Raw genomic sequence first — 20,646 nt, forward strand, 5'->3', positions numbered from 1 at the left:
GAAGTTTCCTATTTTATTTTAAAAATTATACTCCATACTTCACAATATGTATTTCACTTTGAAAATGCTTCCCTCCATAATATGCTCTCCAAGCCAGCTTCACTAACGGTGATTATGTTTCTACCTGGCTGATTCTGTCTGCTCTGGTTAGAAACCTCAGTTGGAGGAGGAGGGTTATTCCAAACCACCAATATGTCACGTTTCCACTTTATCTTCTTTTGCTTAATTTTCCTCGGCTCTAGGATTGAACACCTGAGCCCCAGCAGCTCATTCAAGACTCTTCTGGAGCTAAGCTTGCTACCCTCTCCCCGCTCTGACATTAAGGTGATTTTATTAAGCTAGTGGGCTTCGAACCCTGGTATTTATTTTTTCTTTTTGTAAGTTTCCTGACCCACCTCATCAGTTCTTTGTGAGGGCTGAGTGTCAGGGTGAGCTCAGTCTTACTCTCCCCAGGAACCCTGCGACTCACTCCAGGGTGATAACTGTCCTAGGGCAGAGTCTGCAGCTTCAGAACTATTGACATTTTGAGCCACACAATTCTTTGTTGGTGGGACGGACGGTCCTGTAGGAAGTTTAGCAGCCTCCTTGGCTTCTGAGTAGGAGGGGACAAAACTGTCCCCAAATAAGAACCCCTTTCTAGAGGAAAATGGACACAGTGAAGGAGGAGCAGAGAAGTGCCCCAGTCTTTCTGGCAGAGTTAGTGTAGGCTTCTCAGGGGAACAGCATTTGAGCTGAGCCTTGGAGGATAAGCGTTCCCCAGTGGTCACAGAAGCATTTTCAAGGTACAAACAGAGACAGAGCTTCATGGCCCTCTGTGGTATCTTCTTAACCCAAACCAGATTCCTACCACCCCTGTTCATGCCCTCAAACATTCTAGGGGTCACCTGTGCACGCCTCACTCTTCCTGCCTTAGTGCTTTTACTCACTCCATGCAAGTGGATTCCATGTCCAAACCTACAACTGCTGGTTACACTTACTATGCTTTGAAAAAGGATTGGATTTCCAAAGCGAATTCCTCTTCATCATTACTACTACTTTCCCCTGAGCATTATGTCTTTACACTTTGGCTAGGTGGGGGGACTAGGTTATGCTGTGAGCTGCAAGTCTGAATGCGTGGGGGTCTGGAATGGTGGAGGGTTTCAGGTATCACTTCAGATTATCACATGGTGGATGGTATCAGCTGTTGCACAATGATTCTTGAGAAGAGACCTAAGTTCTGTCTCACCTGGGATGTGTCTCATCTAGTGATTTCTGGATCTAGAGGTGGAGAAGAAGGGCTTCTGCAAGGAGTCAGGGAGGAAGGAATTGACAGCATCGTCCCCCAGGCTGCTCAATTCCAGGGTTCCTCTGGTGGGTGGTGGGAGTCTTGCAGCAGAGGGTAAATGAATCACATGGAAACATCATGTGAGGCTAGCCATTTATTGATGCCACACAATGACAGGCTATGGTTACGGTCTGGTTTTAAATACCGAGGTACCCCCTGAGGTACCCCTTAAGGAGGTTGGGCCTGGCGAAGCAGCACAGAGATGCAGGGAGGGCAACGGATCAGGCCATGCACATCATGCAACCACTCTGGGGGACAGTGACAGGTAAAATTGTGCTTCCCCAACCATGTGTTTTTTTTTTTAATGACATAAAATAATACTAACAATATTTGAATTAGCAATACAAAAAAAAAAAGGAGTAGCATCAAAAAAAAATAGTAGCATCAATTATGTTGGCTAAGTTGTAGCACCAGACAGTTCATGTCATCTGTCTCTTGAAAGTAAGTCGCTATGCACTGATTCACCGTTCCCGGGGGCTTGATCCTAAAGTCAGAAAGAAGAGCTATGCCCTGTCATCTCTGGGGTAGCAATGTGTCACTTTCAGAGTTTGGAGGATTTTAACCAATTGATTGGGAAATTATGATCTGAAGCAACATAAATCCCTCAAATTGTGTTCCAGAAACTTGAGGGTTATCAAAAACAGTCACTAAACATCCGAAAGCATCACATTGGGATGACACCACCAAGTAGAGACTTGGTGTCAGACTGGACGGAGGTGCACTCTTGTTTAAGAAAACCCAACATTAAAATAAGTCATTCCGACAGAGAGGCAATTGCTTGTATCACAAAACGACTTCCTGTTTTATGAAAGTAATCACGATTTAGTCTTTTGAAATATTGTTTTCTCATAGTGTGCTGAATTATACTTCAGTGTTGAAGAATTAAATTAACCCATACGGTTCAGAGAAGAGCTACCTTTACCAGCGTGAAAGGCAATGTAAACCAAACTGGGTTTGAGAACCTTCATGTGTTGAAGCACCAGGCCCTGTGGCGGCCCTCTGTGGTTCATGGTAGACGTGTATCCAGTGTTTCTCGCCATACTTCTCACTTGCTTGTTCAAGGCGGGAGGAAAGGAGGCCATGTATGAAAACACCAACAAGGCTACTTCATACTGACCCCCGCGAGCACCCAAAAATGGTGAGACACCATCTAGGTTCTTGTCTTCAGAGTCTCCCTGTTAATGTAAGGCCCCTCTCTTTTCTCAGGCACAGGGACCTGTCAAGGTGTCAACCATGTCAGATGACTCCAGTAGCCAGCGCTATCTTTATCCTGGGGTCTAGAATGACAGATGCCACACAACTGTCTCACAACACAGCCTCAATACGGGAAGTGAATGTCCATGATGCAGGATTAGGGGCCACTGTTCTGCCTTTGAGAAACTAGAGAAAGGCCTAGAATGGTGTACCTGGCCAGACCCTCCTTCCATTTCCACCATCTTCTCCCTGTGGGTCATAAATAACATTTTGTATATTGGGAAACCTGGCCCAGTTTAGTTTGCTGAGGTCAGTAGGAATCTGGGTTTGTTCCTGAGTTCTGTAAGACTGATCAGATCTAGGTCTCCAATGACATGCGGAAGCCTGGGAGAGCAGAGCACCAGGGTAAGTTAGATCCATCTGGCTTACTAAATGAATCCCCCTGAAAGCCTATACTACGTTTCAGGGACAGTCTCTGCCAATTTCCTCATCAGGAAAAAAAAATCAGGTTCTCTTCCACTCCCATCACTGACAGTTTAAACACCTTCTCTCTAAGACTGTTATTTCACCAGAGACTGCCATCAGCCGGCAATGTTTATATTTAAAAACAGAGAATACAAGAACAAGTAATTATTACCTAGAAATAAATTCCCTGGGTTTGGTAAACATTTCTACTTTCCTCCTGTTTCTGTTCTATCTCAAATTTCATTCCGACCCGTGTCTTATTTTCCACAGGAATTTATCAGAATAATACACAGTAATGGCTTGGGAAAAAAAAGCGCATAATATAAAATGTTTAAGCCTCTGGTATCCAAGCAGTAGAAGTGGCATTGGCCAGCAACACCATTACGCATTTAACACAAGATGTATATGGACTTGCCCGCTTGTACATCTACTTATCTGTTTATATTAGTCCTGCCACCATCTAGATATTAGCACCATTTTCCAATAGCACCATTCTGCTGAATGGATAGAAAGGATAATTCAAGGGAGGTGTGGGACACTGTGCTCCATGCTAACTGTACCTGTGCACCAGTCTGAAGACATGCTGTCTTGCCCTCTGCCAAGAACCAGGTGTGAGGTCTTCCTTCCCTGGAAGCTTCATTCTGCAATGTACCCCTGCCAGCACCCCCACTGCCGCCCTGGCTCCTGGCTCGTTTTCCAGCTTCAGTTCATGTGAATACCTCTCCTTAGAAACCAGGAAAATTCACCTTGAACTTGCGACCACAGCCTACTTTGCCTCCTGATGAGTGATAGGAACATCCAGAATAAGCATTCTAACTTTTATTACACTTTTTTGGACTCCCTGACTCACCTGTTCTCTGCAAGGAAACAGATCCTTGCAAGTAACTACTGGGTGTTCTAGAAAGTAGGGCATCTTTTCCTGAGACTAGAACTTTACACTAAGTTTTTGTACTTAATACCATTGGCCCGGTTCTTGGAAATATTTTAATCTAGAGCTCCATTTTCCAACCTGAGGGCAGGCTGGGGCTGATGGGGGGTGGGTTGCAGCCATGGATGTGGCTGTAGAGTTGTCCTGTGCAAACCCCCCGGGAATGAAAAGACATTTCACCCTGAGCTGATGACTCAGGCAGGGAAGATGCTCAAGAAGGGAGAGTCAGATGGGAAGACTCATTTGCCCTTCTGCAAAGAAATGGATATCTGCCAGGGAAGTGGGAAGAAAAAACACGTTTCCTTCCTGGATTTATGTTCATTTGCTTTTTAAGAGTATTCGTAGAAATTATCCCTAAGTCAAAAATGCCTTCCTTCTAACTAACTTAAATCCCTTAGGTTTCCTAAATCCTACAGTGCCTGCCCATTTCCTCCTCTCTGAGTGTCTCCAGGTAGGCATGGGAGCCAAACAGCCCAGATGTGGAGTCCACAGGGATTAGGGACAGACTGAGGGTGTAGCCAGCACTTTCTCTTCCTGCCCAGTTGGACACTGGGTGAAGAAAGTGGTCCCCTGCCTGGATGAACTGAAAGATTGTCCCTAAAAGCTCTCCAGTAACATTTTAAACAGCAGCTGCCCCAAGTAGGGAGGCAAAAAAAAAAAAGGATGATTTCACCAATTAGTAAGATTATTTGTTCCCTGGATAAGTGTGGCTCTGCTTCCTGACACTCTTGAGGTAGTCTGGGAAAAATCTGGTCTCTCTGATTTTTATCTTTAAGGGAGGGAAAAAAGACCTCATTTCACAGACTTGCCTAACTTGGCACCTTTCCCAGGAGCTGATCCCAGGAGATGCCCGTTTCTCCTGGGTACCTCACCTGCCTATCGGGGAGCAGTGTGTATTACAGAGCCATGCCTCCTGTGAGGGACATTTTGTGGCTAAAGGAACAATGGGTTTCATTCTGAGTCAAGGCTGAACCTGAAATACATAAGTAAAACCTCAATGAAGTGGTCCCTGGGGCTAGAACAGGTCACGGTCAGCAGGCTGCAGCAGTCCATGGTGGACGGTGGCTTCCTTCTGGACTTAGGGGGCTTTGTGGTTTTTGAGCGTCTGCCGCTTTCTCGGCCGTTCGGTGTGGGCGGTGTGTGTCTGAGAACACGAGAGGCAGCACTGAGCCCTCACGGTGGGCACAGAACATTTCTTCATGGTTTTTAATGTCTGGCAGAAACTGGCTGATAACTTGTCCTTGGTGCAAAGTAAATCTGTGGGAGAAAAAAAAAAGAAATAAAGATGATCTTTTTGCAAGTGAATGAGCACAACTATTAATGGAAGACTTGATATGGCTACTAAGAATTCATAACAACAGCTGACATCTCCTGCCATTCAGTCCTGTTGTAGCAACGTTACACGTTCCCAGCCTTGCCACAGCCACCAGGTGGTGAATCCTTCCCCAATCCTGGACTTTGGGTTCAGCCCTGAGACTTGCTTTAGACAATGGGATGTTAACAGATATGATCCCTGAGGGGCCTTGGCATGTGCAGGAGGGTGAGGCTGCCCTGACGAGCTGCTGTCATCACCATTAGAAGAATCTGGCCCAAGCAGCCACTGGACATACAGGATGACAGACACACAGAGCAGACCTAGATCCAACCTACAGCTTGCAGCCCAGGCCAAGCAGAGCCAAGTAGATCAGCTGAACTTTAGCTGCCCTGTGGCTGCTGAGCAAGAAATTCATGTTTGTGGTTTTAAAGCCCTGAGTTTAGAGGTGTTCTGCAATGCAGCATTGGTATGCGGTAGCTGAATGCAATGTTTTACAGGCATCATTCCATTTAATCTTCACAGCAGTAACTATTAGGGACATACAGCTGTTCTTTGTTTTACAAATGAGGAATGTAAAACCTACAGAGGTTAAGAACTTGCACATCATTATCTAGCTGGTAAGTGGCACCGTCAGCTCTGAACACAAGCAGTTTCAACTTGAAAGCTCATGTTTTAATCAATCATTATCATTTGGAGCACCAAGCAGTCAGTCAGCCGACTAACCAATGCTTTCAAGCAAAGGATGCAGATGTATACAATGTGGTCACTGCCCTTGACAAATATGCCATGTAGATGAAGGCATAAGACATACACAAATAGTCCCCACAGTGAGCATACAACTCATTACTTAGGTTCTAATCATCCTTCTTCTCTAACTCTGGGCAAGTAAGTCCCTTAGTCACTTTGGCCCTCCTTTCCCCACACATGAAGCGGGGAATTAGACTAGATTTCTCAAGGACCACCCTCGCGTGTTCAGTGGCTGGTGCTCAGACTGCACTGGCCCACATACTCCTGGTCTGGAAGGAATTCAATAAGACCCAGACGACAGATTTTTCTTTCATAAAAAGTGAAACTGTTTCAAACTTTGCTTGAGTGCCTCTCAGAGCTCAAGTTGATTTTCTTTCTCCTTTCAGAAAAGATTTGAATGGTCCGGAAGAAAAACTCCTTCACAAACGGGCTGCTGTCCTTTGTAAGTTGAACTGTCAGTAAAAGTAGAAACTGAGGTGATATCCTCTTTACCGAAATTTGTGATGGTATTTCTGCCTCTCACTGTATTTTTCACCTTCAGGTCATGAAGGCGAAAAATCCTTTCTAGCTCTTCAGAACTCATCATTCTCTTGACTGCACTTGGTTTTTTCAAGAAGAAATAAGTGTCTTTGTTAGCTGTCAGAATTCCATTTGGTTTGCAAGTTTCAAGTGCTCCTGGGACCAGGTAACATATAATGCTCTTAGAATCCCAAACCTCTTCATTGTGGATTCTTTTCTTCTTCAAGCCTCTTCTTAAATCTATTATATCAGTGTCTCTCGAGCACACAGGATACTTCTGTATACGACCTGACATTTTAGGAGTACATATTTCTGCCAAGATGTCCTACTGTGGAACAGGAATTCGAGCTCTTCATCTGCCATGTTCCCACTGGAGCAGCAGGTGTTCTCCATAGGGCCGGGGCCATGCATCATGCAGGCTGCTGTTCAGAACAAGGCAAGGATCCTTCCTGGGCTGCTGGCTTTGGAACAGGGTCCACCGTCACAGGAATGCTCTGAATTCTTAGCCAGCCTCTCCTAAAGCCCTTGTGGATGGTGGATGGAGAAGACCTCTTGGGTAGATCTTTGCCCCACATCCTCCCTGCCATGCTGAGGCTACTTCAAGAAAGGGAGGAGACAGAGAAAGTATGAAAGCTCAGCTTCCATTCCTTCTCCCCACAAAGGTTTTTGTGGGCCATGTTAGACCACATAGACTCCCTCTGTCTCAGTCTCCGAACTTGTATTATTACTGTAACATTCGTGACAACACAGCACTATGTTCCATCTTGAACTCTTCTGTAAGACGGTATGCGAGCTTTTTCCACTAAGAGCTGAAGTGTGTGACCTCTCTCGAGGGTCTGCCATTATAAAAAGGCCTCTTAGAGGCTTCCAAAGTCTTTAACCCTGTTACATGTTGAATTGTATCCTCTAAAGTTTGAGCATCCCTCACAAAGTTGAAGTCCTAATCATTGGTGCCTGTGCCTATGACTTTATTTGTAAATACTTCTTTGCAGGTGTAATTATGATGTAAATAAATTAAGATACGGCCATACTGGAGTCGAGTGGGCCCTAATTCAACATCCTTATAAAGAGAGAAGAGATGGACACATACAGTCAAGAGAGAGCCACATGAAGACACAAACAGAGGACGATGACCATGATGATGGAGGCAGAGATTGGAGTTACATAGTGATAAGCCAAGGAAAGCCAGTAACCACCAGGAGCTGAGAGCCTGGCCCTACCAAGAGCTTTGATTTTGAACTTCTGGCCTCCAGAACTGTGAGAATACGTTTCCATTGTTTTAAGCTTCTGGTAGTTTGCTGTAGCCCTAGGAAATTAATGCACTCCTCCCCACATAATAATAACTTAGGTAACAATTTATTAAGCTCTGACCACATACTAGGCAATGAGTTTGACACATACTATCTCATTTAATCCTCAGAGACATTTATGTATAGGTATGTCTATTCTTCTCCTTTTAAAGCTGAGGTACCAGAGAGGCTTAGGAACTGGCTCGACATCACACAAGTAGAATATAGATGGTGGTTTTGGAATTTGAATGTTGCTTCAGTGCCTCTAAAGCTCTGCCACCAAGAGAATGAACCTCTTGAGTTGGTGATGGGAAAGGAAGGGACCGCATGGACAGGTCTTCCTCACCCAGAATATCTTCATTTGCTCAACCCAGGGCCCTCACTTGTCAGGTTAGGTCAACACCTACATGACCCAAAGAGGCTCAGACAAGCCTGGTCTGATCTTGGGAATCATGAGATCATGAGCCCTGTTGTTCAGTGATTCTCTAGAGCCCCAGGCACATGTGGATCCTAGGGTCCTCCTGTTTGAAAGTGGGAAACTGGGAGGGAGAGTGGAGGATAGCGGTGACCTATATTGGGAGCCTGTGTTCCAAGCCTATGTTTAGCAGCTCATTTAGACAATGACTGTGAGCCCAACATCAAGGCAGGGCTTAACTGCACCAGTTCTCCTCATTATCGTAAAACAATGAAGGCTGGCTGTGTTCATCAGCCAACTGGATCCCAGCCGAAGCACACACAATGCTTATAATCAGGGGCAGCTTGGGGAGGACATCCTCTGCCTGTTCAGTATAAACCACATGTCGAGATTTAAAGGGACAGTATAAACTTGACACAACATTGTAAAATGACTATTACTCAATAAAAAAATGTAAAAAAAAAATAAAGGGACAGTATAAGCTTGTTCCCTTGCTTTCAGCTATGTCTAGGTTGAAGGATACTATTTTGCCCACAAAAGTTGAAAAATAATTTCAATTTTGTTGGCAAATAAAGTTTCTGTAAGACTTCAGGTTCCTTGAGGCCAGGGACTGGGTCAAACTCATTTCTGTATCCTCAGTTTTCAGCACTTGTCTGAGACATACCTTCTGATCAATAATATCTGCTGAATAAATGAATGAAACCTATTCATTTGGAAGAATATCTTTCAGTAGGAAGTCTGCTGGGGGGTGGGCAAGACAGAGTAGGAAGACCCTGAGCCCACCTCTTCCCACAGCTCACCAAAATTACAACAATTTACAGAGCAGCTGTTGATGAGAAAGACTGGAAGGCTGGCAGAAAAGGTCTGTTGTTTTATTAGTCTCTATTTCTGCTCTGTTCTTTGATTTCTTTCCTTCTCACTTTGGGTCTCTTCCCATTTTGCTCTTTTCCTCTTGTCTTCCACTCTGCAGCCAGCATGACTTTCTCACCTGCACTCCCCTGTCTGGAATACTTCAATGGCTCCCTTCTGCCCTGGGGATAAAGTCCAAATTCATCAGTGTGCTTGAGGAGGCTCTGTACCCTCTAGCTCCAGCTTATCCCTCTGGCCCTACTGCTTCCCAGCTCCCCTTGAACTTCGTACTTGAGTTAGACTTCTCTTCTCCCTGGTTATAGCAGACACTGAAAGCTGCTCCGGGAACCTCTCACCTGACTTCTCTACTCGTCCTTCACTTCCTCCGGAGGCCTTCCCCGCTCTCCCCAGTTTACATTTGACACCCTCCCCGAGTACTCTCGTAACATCTTTACCGCCCTTATCAGGGTCTCGTGGTGGGCGGTTTTCTTCCCTGTCTGACATTATGTTTAACACATTGTAAGTGCCCCCTCCAACATCTGTCGAGTAAATACAGGATTTGTAAATAAACCACCCCTAGGGAAAGCCCTGGCATGTGCGCTCTAACAGCAGCCTCTGTGGAATGCCAGCCCTCAGTGCTTGGAGGCCGGTGAGCAGCCAATTAACAGACCACTGGTTTCACTGCCACTCACCCTCAAGGACCTCTGGAAGAAGGCCACCACTGGTGGAGGGCCTTAAATAGCTGCAAATTCACTCTCCCTGGCAGTAGCCGTGGGCTGATGGCTGACGAGCGCGGGTGTAGGAACATCCACCTCACTGGCCTCAGAAGCAGACAACCCTGAATTTTACCTTTCACCCTGGAGCTTCCCTGGGGGCCCGGCTGAAGCTGGGACTGTGCCTGAAATGGCAGCCTGGCCGCTTCTCTGTTTCACTTTCCCCACGCCCTCAGTGGTCCTCCAGGGGACCCCTTACTTAATGAGTCCCTTGCACACAAATTTGCACTCCAGAATCCATTTCCGGGGAACCTGACCTCAGACAGTGCTGCTTGGCTGACAGAAAGGGCCATTCAGTTGACTGAGTTCCTGAGAAAGGCTGGATTTTTTCTCAGGAATCTTTGAATAAATAGAAGTGATTCTGTTTCTCATCTATGCGGGATGAGGTCAGCATGAACGTGCTTTGAGAAGAGCACTGATGTGCTACTTCCTTAAGGAATTAGCGTCAAACTTCACCAAATCAGACAGACGGCTCCCAGGGGAGCTGGCTGGCCTCTTCAGCATTAAGATGCTCCGCTCAGGAAAGGGGACAAAAAACTACCCACAAACCCAGCCATGCAGGACAATACCTTATTTACAAAAAGCTCTGTCCCCATTGAGCAAAGCCATTCACCTACCAGCATTCTTCTGGCAAGCCTGCTGGTTGCATTTTTTGAATTCTGGTGGTCTGGGTTCGTGATCACACAGGCATCGGATTTGGTCTTCAGTTTTATTGTTCTCTGAGGAAACACACTGGACAGTCCTCTTCTGAAAGCCACCTCCGCAGGAAGCAGTGCACTGGAAGAGAGGGGTGCGGGGAGAGGGTCAGGATCCTTCCCCAGGATCACCAGGGGAGCGCCAGCAGAACCCCGCTAACCCCACTGCGGTCAAGAAGGGGAAAGTTTCAATTAGCCAAACTCTTTTTGAAGGAGTCATAGAATAAAGGCACTCATAATTTGGAGATGTGAATTTAGGAAGGGTTTATACCATAGATCGTGTGAACTGAATCTGGCTTAATTTACTATTCAGTTCTCTGTAGAATGTGGACTGAGGTTGACTCGCAAGCAAAATGGAAAAAAAACAAACCCATCATACCTGGGCTCTAATGCCTCAGCAGTCCAGTTTTTCTGAACTAGTTTTGATTTGAGGCTGGGACTCAGATGTGGGGAGACAGGACAGGGCTACAAAGAAAGCTGAGAGAGGATAAAAAGGGAAGTAGGAGAGGAAAACCAAGACGGCATGGAGAGAGTCTGGATGGACCTAGGGCACCACGTGCGGTCTCCAGCCAGCTAACAGACAAGACTCAAGTCATGTCATGATGTGGCTGCTTGGAAACAGAAGGGAGATTCTCTGGCCTGTGAAAGCAGCTTATGTAAGATGATTCTGAATGTGTCTGAATTTACCATACACACGTTCTTTAAAAAAAAAATTATTTCTAGTGCAGTAAAATGTATAAAACATAAGATTTACTATTTTAATCATTTTTCAGCTTACAGTTCAGTGCCTTAAATACATTCATTCTGTTCTTTAATCATTACCACCATCCATCCCTAGGACTTTTTTATCTTCCCAAATTGAAATTTTACACCCATGAAATAAGAACACCTCATCTCTACTCCCAACTCACACTGCCCCAGCCCCTGGCAACCACCATTCTATTTTTTTGTCTCTATGAATTTGATTATTGGAGCTACCTCATATAAGTGAAATCTTACAATACTTGTCCTTTTGTGACTTGCTTATTTCAATTAGCTTAATGTCTTCAAGTTTCCTCCACGTTAGAGCATGTGCCAGAATTTCTTCTTAAAGGTGGAATAATATTCCATGTATGTAGATATTGCATTTTCTTTATCCTTTCACCCAGTGATAGACACTTGGGTTGCTTCCACCTTCTGGCTATTGTGAACCGCATACACTCTTGTAATTTACATTCTATTTCATGTTCTACTACTATTAACCTCATCTTATATAATCACAATCCAATTTCGATTATATAAGGCAGAAATCAATTCCTCTTTCTTCATCCTGCATGGCAATTAGATCTAAGTGTGCTAAACACAGCCTGAGCTTTCAGTAAATACTCATTGACTGATTGATGGGCTGAAAAAGACTTCTGCATGGCAAATTCTGGAAGAATCACTAGGCCCAAAATATTTCACTGGAAATATTATTGGTCACCAAGATTATTAGACTAAAAATAATACCCACACTCGGACACCACTGCAACTCAGCATACTGCTATGGAACTCCAGTATGGAACAGGAGGAAAACATCAACTTTTTCTTAAAATCCATCGCTTATTTTACTCAACTCTTTATAAAGCCTAGAGCAAGGTGATCAGCATGGAACTTCGTGTTTATTTTATAAAGTCAGAGATTACTCTGATTAAACCTAAAGGTAATTTTAGTGAATGCGCATCGAATTCTCCTTGGAGATGGACAAGAAAAAGGTAAAAACTACGCAACTGATCCTGAGTCAATCAAAGCATGACGGGGGACAGAGAGAAGAACAAGGCAAATGAATCAAGCCAGAATGGGGTAAAGGGCACCGGGCCAGCGCTCAGGGGGACTTGGGCTTTTTCACTGACTGCATATTGCCCTGGGTCTCACTCCACCTCTCTCTCTCTTCCTTTGTAAAATAAGGTTTTTAGTTAAAGAATACATGACTTCGTTCCCTGTTTTCTGCTTCTAAGGGTCTGATGGAAGAAGCCTGGGCTGGTCCTGGGTGCCGAAGTCCCGCAGACCTCCTTGGGCAGGGCAGACTGAGATGGAAGAGCAAATTCCAAGCCAAGCGCAAAAATAAGCAGAGAGATCACTGCCTGTGCACTTATGAGCTAATTAAACTAACTTGTGACTAAGAAGTTGCAGGAATTGTATGTAACTGGAGGATTAAGCAGGAAGCATAGTTGCTGATTTGGGTTTTGTTAATTGTGGTAATGCTGTGAGTTTGGAATTTTAGAGAGAAGGTACCTTTTTTTTTTAATTTATTGATTTATTTTATAATTGGTTTTGCACATGGGTTTAGAAATACAGGAAATTAGAATTAAAAGAAAAAATCTGGCACTTAAGTCTTACAACTGAGGAAATTGAGACCCAAGTTCATACCGAAGGGGGAGCAGAGGCAAAATCTAAGTCTTTGCACTGCTCTGTACTTGAGTGAATTTAGGCTTGTGCACATACTGATCATGCATATAGATTTCATGTGCGTAAACACAGATCTCTCAACAGGTCTTCACGTGCATTTTTATGTGTGATCCTCATGAGAAGGTACCTTTCTTAATGTCCAGTTTCACTTCTTTGTATACAATAAAAATTAAAAAAAATTCTTTGTGCAGAACTGAACCCCCAAAACAGTTTCCTCACCTCACCAGAAATCCTAGGCTATCTATTTAGATTTCAGATGAGGCACTGATGAGCTGGTTGTAAGTTCCATGGGTGGCAGTTATTGAGACATGGCTTTACATAAGGTGATCAGGAAAAGGAGTTTCATGTTTGTTTTATATGCAGTTTTTTCCTCTTGAGGCTAAGCTGGTCCTCTGCTTTTATAGACCTCGGTTGGGGCTGGGGCTGGGGACGTGACACTACTTAATTGTGTGTATTTTCATCACTTAATCCCCGGTGAGATGAGCCCTTTCACCTCCACCAACTGTGCCTGATTCCAAGGTCTCTCTTGGTTTACTTCTCCAAAGAGAAGACCTCCAGGCTATGGTCAGGATGCAGGAAAGGTTCTAAAGATCCAACTGCTTCTCTTACAAACTTTCACCCAACTCCCATTTTCCTTCACCCTCACCTCTGCCTTCAGAGGTGCCTGGAAATCTCTGCTGTGGACAGTTTTTAGCTTTCTTTGGCATGCTAAGTCGATTGTAAGTTTGGTTAAGATGCTTCCAGCTGCCAAAATTTTATTGACCACCCTCCTCTCTTTGCTCTTGTCTCTAATCCTTTTCTTTGTGGGTTTGTTCCACTTTCAGTTATTTTTTTTTTTAATCTCCTGCCTATTTAATGAAGTTTTGGGAACAGAGGCAAATGCGTATGTTCAGTCCATCCATATGTCTTACTTGAATTCTATAACTTGTCCTTTTCACTTAAAACTAGGTCAAGGGCAATTCCAAAGGCTGGCTTGGCAGGTGTTAGCCACCTCCACTGTCCCCTATTCTTTGATATGCACAATGGATGGATTCTTAATACATAGCTCTTCCAAGGAAACTTTAACTCATGTCCACCTCCAAGAGGCAGCTACTTCTACCTCCCTCTAAGGAAATTTTGAACTTCTGTTGGAAATTTTTACATCTCAGAAATATGGATCTACCTCATTCTTAAAAGGTCTGTACTATAATATATTAATAAAGTAACCAGTTCTTCCATCAATAGATGTTTCGATTATTTTCAGGAATTGCTATACAAACAGCGTGGCCATTAACATTCTTTAGAGTCATCTAGGGTTACATCTGATGCAGTATCTGTAAGTTAAATGATTAAAGGTAGAATTTCTGGGTCAGTTTATGTATTTTAAGTTTCTCACTGATTTTAACACTTCCTGTTCTAACTTCACACAGATGACTATACCTGAAGAAATACACTGGAAATTTGGCTGAAGTAGCACACAAAACTTCACAATTTACAACCTTAGTGATACCTAAATGTCAAAAGGAGGAGCAGCCTGCATTCTTTAAGAAAAATGATGGTGTTTTTTGGACAATTTCTTCTTCTCAGTGTGCACCCTAAGAGCTCAATATGCTTCACACATCATTACTACTGTCATGTTTACTGGGATATCATCATCATTCCTGCCAGAAAGAAAACTGCATTACCAACTTTCCTTTACAATGAATGATAAGGTACAACAAATGATAAAAGTCTCAGGGAATTGATGGTAAGACTTAAAAATGTTCATCTATGGTTTTTAATCTATGGAATTTTGTGTCCCTGAGTGGGCTCACATTAATAGCATTTCCATGACAGTTCACATTGGATCAGATTTTCTTTTCTGATGGTCACACTTGATTTGATTAGTGATGCTTATAATTGTTACACAGGGCCCCAGGGTATTTATGAAGTGCCTACTCCAGAAACACATCTTTATTTGTTGAGCACAATCTTTTCAGGTTGTGAAATCAAAGACGGAGGAGGAAAACTGGTTTCAGAATAACTGAACTACCAATAAATAGAAAATAAAGTAAATTTCCAAGGGAGATATTATAAGGTGCCTAAATGGAAATTAACTAATCTTCATATGAAAAGTAATACAACTGGATGACATTTTCTGTTGTTCCCATGAAGCATGGGGTAGGGTATTCACAGCTTAGTAAGATGCATAACCAGAAGCCTGCCTGAACACCACAATCTCTTTCAGCAACTTATCATGAATCGGCATTAGATGCCAATGAAAATAGGGCATTCATAGAAAATACTATGGGTCCTGTCTGTCTAAGAGAATGGTTGATGTCATTCTTCATTGTCTACTAGGCATTTTTTTAAGCTATAAAATAGTAAAATACGTATTTTTATGCTAATTAATTAATGCACAGTGTTCCTTTAGCAATAACAATAACAAGTCATCTTGTTCTTCCTGGATTTGAGTAGGGTAGTGTTCAGAGACCAACACAACCTTGAGTCAGATGCACCAGCAAGAGCCTTTTTCAAGAGTATATGCCAGCCTTCAAATTGATCATGGCCATGCAGGTACAACTGCACAGCAATAGCAGTGAAAATTACCAAGAACAGAGCAACCTAAAAATATCTGGGGACATGAAGTTTGACAAAATACTGCATTGGCCTGTATTATAATTTTCATCATCAAAATACACAAAAGCAAATTACTTTAAAAGATATTAACAGTTGAGGGGATAGTGTATCAGATCCTCTTGACTGCCCTGTCTCCCAGCTGTTGGCCTTTGATGGGCCCAGCTGAGGTGGTAACCAACTTCACAGAAGCACAACCTACTGGCCTGCACCTCATGCCCATGTTATGTGTCCTTCACCTCCAGCCTCTGGGTTTTCTTGTTGCCAATAAGATGCAAGACACAGTGGGACCTGCCCACACATGAATAACCCAGGATGATGGGGGATGCTAGCCTTCTAAGGGGAGACTTTTTACCCAATCCTGGGAGACAGGAGCCAGTAGACAATCACCTATCTTCCTGTCTTTGGACAAACTGCTCTAAGAGGAAGTAGTTCAGAGAGCTTTTAAAAGACCTTCTTTCCAGAGTAATCACTTTCTCTTGATACCCAGCAGTGGTGAGTCAAGAAAAGTGGTCAGCCTGGTAATGCACCACCTCGTACTTGATTCCCCCCTTCCCTGCCTCCTTCCTCTCTTCAATCACTCCTAATTCCCTGGCATTGTATTTCCTAATAAAATATTAGGTTTTGCCTCAAGTCTTTATTTTCTAGAGAACCTAGGATAAAACAAGTCAGAGTGATGGCAGAACCTCCCTATGGGAGAATTTCTTTAGTTTCAGTGTCACTGATGGCCTTATTTCTACAATAAATACACTTTGTAAAAATTATTAATATTTCCCTCATTTACTGTTGAATTATTTTGTCTGTCTTTCCATCAGATGTGTTGGCCATCCAGCAAACTGACCTGCAGGTTGACAAGAGACCTGAAACTCACTAAATCATGCTAAGCCTCAAGTTTCAGGGCATAGGCTACTCCCATTTGTTCTAGAAAAAGCCAAAGGATTCAAGATATTAAGGCTTAAAATCACCTTTCCTTAGACTTTGAGCCTCTGGGATAGTTTTTGGTTTTTGATCTTTTCTCTTTTGGAAGGATTTGATCTTTTTCTCTTCCAAAATCAGGACTGTTAACACTGACCACCAGGTCAGCTATGGGTCAATTTTTAGCACACTTAGAGGTATTAGAGGGCAGAAGAGTAAAATATAAAATTGAAATATATAGAAACACACTTCAAATCAATGGATACATTAAACCTTTACAGGGATTAAATATGACTTTTAAAATCAAATGAAAACAAATGCTATTTTTTAAAAAGACTAAAATAAATTAAAGAGACTGTAACTGACTCTTACCAGGTCCCAGTTCCCAGTAGCCCAGTGACAGCAAGGGTGCCTGTTGCAGGGCGCAGTGGACATGGGCCTCTTCGTCCAGTCACAGAGGCCTCCTGGACAGGTCACTCCTCTCTCCTGAACCCCGCCTCCACAGGACCTGGAACACTGGTCCACAACAGGGACAAGGTCAGGTTAAAAATCACATGGTATCATTTTCAAAGATAAGGGAAAAATTTTTTTTTCCCCAGATATGATCTCCCTATGGGTAGGGGGCATGTCTTTTTTCTTGGTATCTTCAGCACCTGACACTGACCTGGCAGATGTGGGTATTCAGTAGATGCTGAATAAATGTCTACTTTATTTAAAAACATACTTGACAGTTTATCCCTAGTTCCATTCCCTGTATTCTATCCCCTTCCCTGCTAATTATTTAAAGAGTTGTTTTTTTTTTAAGAAAGAAAATGAATGTTTCAGGTAAATCTTGAACAAGCAATTATTTTTATTATGATGCATTGTTAAGTTCTAAAGAGACAGATGTATATAGTATAAAACATAATTTCTTCTTAGAGTAGAGATTCCCATGATAGCTGAATAAATTATTTCAAGGAGGGATAAAAAAATCCGTTTGGTGCTCACTGGCTCAGGGTTATCTGGGATGAGACCTGGCTTATCCCAGTACATTACAAAGCTGGCAGCAACAAGCAGGCCCAGATACCTTAACTCCAAATCTAGGCAGATGCATCTGTTCACCATAACATGTGTTCCTAGTGTCTTCAAAACCGTGTGTATTTAGATGTTTTTCTCCAAAGTATGTGAAAATAAAGACTTCAGATAGTCAAAACAGCTATTATCAATTTTTTAATAAAGAACTCAAGAAAAGACAGAAAAACTCAACAGAATTTTCTTTACATTTTTTTACTACTATTTTTGTCATGTGCCTTGTTACTGAGAATATTAGTGTCTATGCTGGAATCTATACCACCTGTGCCAGGGTCCTTTCAATGACCACTCAGTCATTTCAAACAACAGCAGTGAAATAAGCCCCAGGACTCAGCCCTCCCACCAGCAGGCAAGCACCAGACCTGGACCCCTCAGGGCACACAGCCAGCAACACTGGGACCTGGTCCTGCCCGCCAGTGGGCCAACAACAGCTCTGGGATCTCCAGGCCATGCAGCCAGCCATGCTGTGAGCTGGCCCTGCCCATCAGCATGCCAGCAGCCACCACATGGGGCGGGGCCTGGGAGTCAACCAGACCAGGAAGAGCCCCACCTACCAGAGCTCCCACAGTAGTCGGTCCCATCACAATAGAAAGGCTATGCAGCCCACATAGGGGGCACCCCTAGAGCGTATAGCTCCAGTGACCACGGGGGAGCATGCTGCTGCCCCACTGGACATCTCCTGCATAAGGCCACTTCGGCAAGATTGGGAAATGTAACCAACTTCCTAATCCATGAAAATAAACACAAGGAATTAGGCAAAATTAGGAGACAGAGGAGTATGTTCCAAATGAAGGAACAAGACAAAGATCTACCTGCTAGAGAGTTCAAGGTCAAGATCATAAAAATGCTCAACAAGCTCAGGAGAGAATTTCAACAAAGAGTTAGAAAATATAAAGGAGAACCAAACAGGTGAAGAATATATAACTGAAATAAAGGATCGCCTAGAAAGAATCAACAGTAGATTAGGTGATACTGAGGAATATAACAGTGAGTGGAAGAGTAGCGGAAATCACCCAAGCTGAAAAGAAAAAAGAATTTTAAGAAATGAGGATAGTTAAAGAGAACTCTGAGACAATATCAAGCATACCAAAACTTGCATTATAGGGATCCCAGAAGGAGAAGAGACAGAGAGAAGACGGCAGAGAATCTATTTAAAGAAATAATGGTTGAAAACTGCTCTAACCTGGGAAAGGAAACAAACATTTATTCCTGGAAGCACAGACAGTCCCAGACAAGATGAACCTAAAGAGGTCCACACTAAGACACACTGTAATTAAAATGACAAAAATTAAAGAAAAAGAGCGTCTTAACATCAGTGAGGGAAATACAACTAGTTATACACAAGGAAACTCCATAAGGCTACCAGCTGACTGTTCAGCAGAAACTCTGCAGGCCAGAGCAGAGTGAGAGGATACATTCAAGGTGATGAAAGGAAAGGCCTACAACCAAGAATACGCCACCTGGCAAGGCTTCCATTCAGATCTGCGGGAGAGAGAAAGAATTGCACAGACAAGCACAACACTAAACCAGCTTTACAAGAAATGTTAAAGGGAATTCTCTAAGTAGAAAATAAAAGACCATAACTAGAAATATAAAATTTACAAAAGAAAAAAATCTCATTGTTAAAGGCAAACATCCAGTGAAGACAGTAGATCAACCACTTTTAAGCTAGTAGGAAGGTTAAAAGACAAAAATAGTAAAATCCTCTATATCCACAATAAGTGATTACAGGATACACACACACAAAAGACAGCAAATATGATGTCAAAAACATTAAACATGGGGGGGGGATATAAAATTCAGGGTTATTAGAATGAATTTGAAGTTAACAGATCATTAATTTAAAATAATCATATATATATATATATGTATGTATGTGTGTATGTGTGTGTATATATATATATATATATGTAAACCAACAGGAGATAAAAAAACAGTGGTGAAATAGGAATTAACGGGAGACTGATAAAGGAAATTCTGAGGATAAGAAAAGGGGAAAAAATCAGACAATGCTAAATAGTTCAGTATGTCAAACATGAGGAATTTTGGTTAAAAACCTAAATGAGTTGTCATTCTAGAAGGGACATTTCGTTATCTGCCTTTTGCCTTCTGGCACGAGTGTCTAGAAACCAGATGTAAAACGTAGATGTTTTTATTCTGACTAGCTCTGGCAGCCTTGAAGGATTTGCAATACAATTTTGTTCATCTCCTGTGAAAAATGGGATTCAACCTTCCTTCCCCACTACATAAAGTTTTAGAATTAAATTTGTCCCTATTCAGAATAGTGAAATTGATAGGTTTTCTAAGGGTCTGATGCACTGCTGTAATGCTCACAAAATGAATTCGAGATGACAAGTTGGATTTCTGAAGAAATACAATTCTAAAATGTGTCAGGTTTTGGCTCACTAGAATGATTTTTTAATATATATTGTCTCATTTTACTGAGGTTTCTAGAAGGAAATTAAATAACTCACTAAAAATTTTTGAAAAATACTTTTGAGTACGTTGAAAAGTACTCTGAAAAATCTTAATTATGATATGGTAACAATAAAACAATTACTATGATTGCCAACATCAGGCCTATCCCATCCAGCACTGTGTGTGTGGTGGTAACCACGGAAAACAGGGAAATTACATGAAATTAACAATTTCTGCTCAATAAAAGAACCAATCTATTGCTTTCACAGTATTCCAACTTTGAGAGCCAACCCGGATTTTTTCCCACTTATTCACTGTTTTTAAACCCTGTACGAGGAGAGAAGGGGAGGAACCCCACATTTGGAAGACTGTGGCATAACTACATGTGTGTATATCGATCCAGGGCCCCCTGGCTGAGTAACCTCCAGGAAAGGAGGGTAAAGATGGTATAAGCCAGTGGTTCTCAAAGTGTGGTCCCCAGATCAGCAACTTCAGTATCTTCCTGATGTCTGCTAGAAATGCAAAATTTTGGGGCCCTTCCCCAGACCTCTGAATTGGACACTGTGGGGGTGTGGTCCAAACAGCTGTATGTTGACAAACCCTCCAGGTGATGCTAGAGCATGCCAGAGTTTGCTGAAGTTTGCACACTAGTGGAGACACTCCCACAGCTGAAAATGCATCTTCCATGCAAGTAGTCTGGGCTGGCA

General features: G+C 42.8%; 1 protein-coding gene across 3 annotated transcripts in view; it reads right to left on the bottom strand.

Moving 5' to 3' along the window:
* Window positions 1–1,405: 1,405 nt before the first annotated feature.
* Window positions 1,406–20,646, bottom strand: part of ADAMTS12 (ADAM metallopeptidase with thrombospondin type 1 motif 12) — a 287,460-nt gene continuing 268,219 nt past the window's right edge. For all 3 annotated transcript variants that reach the window (XM_032470755.1, XM_032470748.1, XM_032470757.1), the window contains 3 exons: window positions 16,823–16,966; window positions 10,436–10,595; window positions 1,406–5,168 (listed from right to left, as the gene is read on the bottom strand). In XM_032470755.1, the coding sequence (XP_032326646.1) occupies window positions 4,990–5,168; window positions 10,436–10,595; window positions 16,823–16,966 (483 nt within the window). In that variant the 3' untranslated portion in view covers window positions 1,406–4,989. The remainder of the gene's footprint in view (window positions 5,169–10,435; window positions 10,596–16,822; window positions 16,967–20,646) is intronic.

Source organism: Camelus ferus, chromosome 3 (genome assembly GCF_009834535.1).
Source record: "Camelus ferus isolate YT-003-E chromosome 3, BCGSAC_Cfer_1.0, whole genome shotgun sequence".
NCBI classification, from domain to species: domain Eukaryota; kingdom Metazoa; phylum Chordata; class Mammalia; order Artiodactyla; family Camelidae; genus Camelus; species Camelus ferus.